Here is a 6,325-nt window from a genome sequence, read left to right as displayed (position 1 = left end):
AACTGATCGTTCTCCAATTTTATAACTTTTGTCTTTGTCTCCTTTTAAGATTTTTCACCACTGCCATGCCACTTTTGCGCAGCCGAATAAAGAAAAACAACCCTGGTAAGTAGTATCTTTATTAGCATGAGATGGAAGCTTTCATTACATTGTTTGGGATTGCAAAGGATCACAGGGGATTGAAATAAGACAAACACATGGCAGCCTGTGATGCTGCGACTGATATTCTTTCTCATTTTATATTTAGTCTGCGAGTTATGCACATGGTCACAGATGATATGTTGACCACATATGTCCAGCTATTTCAGATATGCTTCTAAACACATGCAGGCTTCACACGTTTGTAATTCTACAGAATGAGCAGCTGTCAGTGGACCAGTGGGCCTCATAATGTGGTGGGATGACCTTCATGACATCACATTCAATGCATGCCCTCCGCCATAAGCTCAAATCTATGAATATGTCACTTACAACTCAATATTAGGAAACTGTAACTTCTGCAGTAGAGGCAATATTCATATATGTATCATTTAAACTGTAATAAAAGTAATCCAAACGTTTTAGCTACCTGCAAGATTGTACAAACACATAATATAAAACTCAATATGCGTTGAGAAATGGCTTCAAGTTAATATTTCGTAGATCTGTAATGTAGTAAATTGTCTAAAACATGCATTATTATTGAGATGGGCATAAAAAAAGATGTATTTTTTCTGTGTCCTATAATCACAGCTATCCAAACTCGTCAAGTTTATCACATTCTACATCCCAACTATGGTATGTTAATATGATATGCTTAGTGCAATGTTTAAAGAAAGCATCTGTAAAAACATATATTGTTTTAAATAGTTTTAAAAGAGAAAGTCATGATCTGTTTTTCCACGATCTTGAGAGTTTCTCCTCCACTCGGTCCAAGAATGCGCTGTATGCTTCTCTTCTTCGTCGATGTCTCTGTGAAACAGACATTCAATGTTGGCATTAATAAAGTAATATGTAATATGAACTGTTGTAAATTATCTATATCAACCTTTCTGTTAGATAGAATAAGAAATGTAAAGTACAAAAGGTATATCTTCAATCAGGCGATGTAAAGGAAACAAAATGCATTCCCATCTTGCCTACATAAAGTATTAGAAACCAAATACGTTTGTTGGATGGAGTAGTTATTTAGTTTTTTAATTGTTTTTCTAGTAAACAAACTTATGGAGTTATTATATGATAATCTTCCTGCATAGTTTTGAATCATTATGCTGTGATGACATGTAATCATTGGTGGAAAAAGTATTCAAATAATGTATATATAAGTAGTACTTTATTGTTGGTCAAAGTGGAGCTTTCCTTAACCACTTAAGCTACTTCATGGTGAGGTGGTGAGTTTAATTCATAACAATGCATTATATTTCATTACACAGCATATGTTTTTTATGGAAGATCTTAATCGTAAAGTAAATACAGCTGAAGGCTAAATGTAGTGGAGCAAAAACTAAAATATCTCCCTCTAAATTGTAGTAATCACATTTAATAATGTCCCTTAAGTCATAATTTCCTTCAGTCTGCATGATGATTACATGACTGTAGTTTGTGCCAAGCCCCTTTGGGACAGACACAAATTTAACCAAAGAATGTTTTTTCATGTAGATATGAAACTCCTCTGACCGTATATGAGGCTGACTTTGGAGGCCAGATCAGCTGAGGGAGAATGAGCTTCTCCTCCCATCTGGGCTCTGCAGGTTTGTACGTGTCCATCATTGTCTTGGTGTCCCGTGAACATGAGTTTAGATCAGATCTGGGGGTCCGAACTGGAAAAAGATTTGTAAATGTAAATAAAAAAGGCCTTTGACTGAATAAGACACGCTCCGCCCTCCTCAAACAAATCTTCTTAAAGTGCAGTTATTATTTTCAGTACATACATTAACACAAAGTGCATTTGTTTCAATAACTTGTGGTAGCACAAATATAAACATTCAGAATATTAAATTCTAGGACAAAGTTTCATCCAAAACAAAATCAGAAAACGACAGAAAATGAAGATGATTCACTTACTAATGTCCAAGTGTTTTAACTTTAAATTCAGGTTTCCAGGGTCTCTCTCATATGTAGTATCTATGTCTGGAAGGTCCTCATTGAGCTGGAAACAGTGATAAAAAAAAAAAATCAAGAAGTTAAATATTTTACTTTTGTGTTTATCGCCATCTTGTGGTCAAATGAAAAATTACAGCTACAGAGATGTTTGCTGTCCTCCAAGCTAAAAATGAGTGAGACCCTGCTTTCCTTTCTTGCATTCACTCATCACCATTTTCTTTTCAACATGCACACGACACATAAAGCATATTTTGAGTTTGCAGACACTTACGGGTCTGAAGTCATGTGGTTTGGGGTTCTTGTAAGGCCCAGAGACGTACTTCCCAGACTTGACAAACATCAGCTCAGATTCCAGGGCATCAGGAGGCCTGTACGATGAGATGAACTTTGGAGACTCTTCCCTCTTGCAACTCTCATGTAGAACATTTGTTAGAAATATTCCGGCTCTCGTCTTTGTTTCAGTAAGTTCACGTACATCATGATTTGAATGCGTCCTTCTTTCTTTCTTCCGTGGTTCTGACAAAGATCTGTAGAGTTTAAGAGAGAAATCTGGAGGCTTGATGCTCCACACGTCTCTGTGGCTCTCCGTCTCCGGCAGACTGAACCATTTGCTTCTCGCAAAAAGGAGATGCTGACTTGCAGAGAATTTGATTTTTTCCTCAAAGCAGACCGAGGACAGTGGATGCAACAAACTGTATGGAACCATTTTCATCTGTTGACTAATAAGGTATCTTCTTACCTTGAATTTCTTGGAGATATCTCCTGATCTATGAGTTTGAATCCATAAAGTTTGATCTTGTACTGTTTGTTCGTACGTCAGGAACACAGTGAGGAGAAAGTAGCAGACAGTAGCACAACGGCTGATTACAGACACAACACATAAAAAGTGCTGCTTGGTAACGAGCGCCTTTATTCTTCTCAACCAAAAGAATTAAGTAGGCTGAGCTCAGCGGGACACTCAACAAAAACAGGAACTTAGCAACAGTGGAAACAAAGTGCCCTCTGAATGGAAGAAATCTGAGTACTGTACCAATCTCATGTGAAGAGGGTGGCTGGCCACTCAAATGTGGCTTTTTGTGTTTGTGCGGGTCCCTTTTCTCCTTCCAGAGAAGCAGCTGTTGTTTTTGGAAGGTCTGAAGTTTGAATTTTAAACTTCCAGGTGTTTCTGTCTTTTGCTGTGGCCTCCCAAGTATTTGTAAATGAATATTTTAGCTGCACCACCAACATTGACACAGATACAGCAGACTATGTGTATTAATAATCTTTCCTTTTTGTTTTAAAGATAGAAATCTTTACATTTAGTTATATATTTTGGAGACTCTAATATCAGAGAGAAGTTACGGTGTACGGCCAGAACTTTGTTGACGTTTATATTGTGGAGAGAAAATGGTTCATGTTTTCAGATTTTGTAGAGACACAATAGAAAACCTGATTACACAGTCACATTGTAGTAAGTCTTCTTTCATTTTGGTTAAAAGTGAAATTACACAGAAGCAAAGCAAGTTGAATTGTACATGTATAGCACTTCTAAACAACAAGGCGATTCAGAGTGCTTTACTTAAAAGGTATTGAGAAACAATCTAAAAAAAAAAATGCAGGGCATTATAAAAATACACATTAATAGTTTTTAAAAAGAGAAGAATGAAATATAAAATAAGCAGCACACATAGAATATCCCAAACATGACAACGGGCCCCAATCTTTAACAATACATTGTGTTTTATTATCTCATCATTGTATATTTATGTCAAATCTTAATCTGAATAAATAGTAATCATTGCTGTCAATAGGGCTTGGCGATATGGCCAGAATATTCTATCATGATAAAGGACATTTAATATCTCGGTAAAGACATCACAATATGGCGTATATTCTGGTAATACAATAGATACATTTATATGATTATTTATATGAAATAATCACATGTTTATTTATACTTCTGTGTGAATTAAATACCTGACAATGAAGAGTACTGAATATTTTCTCATGAAATTAAGAATTTTGTTGCAAAATATCAGATTTTCGGACAAATTTGAGTTATTTTTGCTTGTTATTATTTATTGAAGCAACATAATTGAGTATCACGATATCTTGATGTATGATTTTATCACTACATGATTCGATTGTTAAATACATGCAGTGGATTAAATGTACAATATCTACCATTGAGTAGAAGTGTAAAGTAGCATAAAATAGAAAAATTCAAGTAAAGTACAAGTACCTCAAAACTGTACTTAAGTACAGTACTTGAGTATATGTAGGTCGGTATTTCCCACCACTGTGTAACAGAAATGTATGTGTATGAATCTGTAATGTCACTTTATTTCCACTAGATTGCAGCATATCATTCAGGTGATGGCAGTCCGAGAAAAGTACTTGTTTTTTTACATAAGCAGACTTTACTTTTGTTTCCTTTTCTATAATAAAGTTGAGACTGAGACAGAGAAGGTAAAATACCACAAAGAGAGTGAGATTCAGTGCACGGTGAGAGATCTTCATGAACTCAGAGTCCATCAGAATCCTTGCAGTATGAGTCTCCAGCAGCAGGCCTGGTCTTGGCATGCAGAGATGATGCTTATTCCAGATTCATGGAACAGAACGCTGTTTAACATCTATAATCTCGACATATTTTTTACTGACTGGACCTCTAATAAAAGTCACTGAATAAGTCTGGAGAGGAGCTTAGCTTGTACTGATTTGAATAAAACATTTGACCTCATAAGTGGCCAAATATCTATATACAATAACAGTATCTATTTTCATATCCCCCTTTATTTTCAAGATGGTGCATTGTTGAAGGAGGCAAAACATTTTTTATGTTGGATTAAAACATACGTTAGACGTGATCTTGTTAAAACGCCTCTGGATGCTGTTTATGACTCATCATTGGGATTTAAAACTGGTGATCCCGTCTGTTTACATCATGGTGATCCATATCATTTATTTTAAAGTTAAAAAAATCATGTTTAAGTGCGTAGTATCTCTTTATTAATGGGTCATATCAATAAATACATGAATACTGCTTTAATTAAAGCTTACATAGTAGAGTAAAATAAACAGATACAGCAGCACCAGCATTTGTTAGCAACATTTGTCTATATGTCTGGAATTCAAAAACAATGAAATAATGTCATATGGAGTAAAAAAACAAATGTTTGTCTACAAGTTCTTGATTGCTATAAACATTAAGTTCTGTGTCTGAGCTGCTAATATTTATTTTCTTATTTTTTAAGGTTAAGGAAATCCTTGTTATACTTGGTTAATGTATTTTTATAAATCATTATAGGAGAAAGATAGTCCCATCAGAGGTCATAGCTGTGATTGATCAGAATCAGAACCACACAGTGAGCAGAGGAGCTCTCCTTATGTAAACACTGTATGCAGCTCACAGTTTGTCCAGACAGTTGTCGCAGCAGTCACTTTGTTTGTAGCGACTCGGACAGCTGACGCGAGGGGGCAAAGGCAACAGGAAACCCGAGCCGAGACCAAACATCTCCTGTGAAGGAGCTGACCCCGTCGCCCCTCTTAAAACCGGGAGCTGCCACCTTCAGAGGCTCCTCTCGACCTCTGACCCCTCGGCTCTGTGTCTGAAAAAACCCTTCCATTGTTGGACATTTACAGCCACCGTGCAGTCAGTGGCTCGGCCCGAAACAATTACAGGAGCCTCTTGTCAGACGTGATGACCCGATATGCGTTTCCGCCGCCACCCGCCTTCAGTGGCCTCCGAGACGTCTGGTTTCACTCTGACAACTTGCTGGAGCCTAATTGCATTGTTGTCGGAACACTAACACGAAAAAGTACCGAGATAAATCAAGCCGTAACACACAGAAGCTTGTAAATTAGGACCACGTAACTGCTGAGGGGAAAAGAAACAAGCTGAAACAGATTATCCAAGACTGAGCTGAATGTGTGTCACGACCTCCATCTGTTTTTACTGTTTGAGCGCCGTCACTGGGGCGAGAGCGGAAATTTCATGTCCTGCCGATGCTGTCCATCGCATCACATCTGAAGCTCTTCCTTCCCCTTCCTCTTTGCTTTCATATCGGGTCAGACAGAGCAGACGCTGTACCGTAAATCAATGAAATGTGATAAGTCAGGAAACGTATAATTTTATGATGAAGTGCCTTGGAACTTTTCTCTAAACTTCATCATCTTCAGCTTCCGTAATAAAAGGGATTTCCTGTTTCCAGAACAAGAAAATAGTCCCGAAACCAGAAAAGCATCAATGTAAACATTATGAAAA

At 37.0% G+C, this 6,325-nt stretch overlaps 1 protein-coding gene across 1 annotated transcript; it reads right to left on the bottom strand.

The window, feature by feature from the left end:
• Positions 1-864: 864 nt before the first annotated feature.
• On the bottom strand, positions 865-5,687 carry si:dkey-30e9.6 (uncharacterized protein LOC564083 homolog). The gene is made up of 6 exons (XM_054622189.1): positions 5,503-5,687; positions 2,604-2,693; positions 2,354-2,492; positions 2,044-2,128; positions 1,657-1,799; positions 865-951 (listed from the first exon to the last, which is right to left on the bottom strand). Exons 1-6 carry the CDS (start codon positions 5,685-5,687, stop codon positions 865-867), a joined length of 729 nt encoding a protein of 242 aa, XP_054478164.1.
• Positions 5,688-6,325: the final 638 nt, after the last annotated feature.

This window comes from Anoplopoma fimbria, chromosome 20 (genome assembly GCF_027596085.1).
Source record: "Anoplopoma fimbria isolate UVic2021 breed Golden Eagle Sablefish chromosome 20, Afim_UVic_2022, whole genome shotgun sequence".
Lineage (NCBI taxonomy): Eukaryota > Metazoa > Chordata > Actinopteri > Perciformes > Anoplopomatidae > Anoplopoma > Anoplopoma fimbria.
The sequence above is the reverse complement of the archived record's forward strand: the minus strand, read 5'-3'. Positions and strand labels throughout refer to the sequence as shown.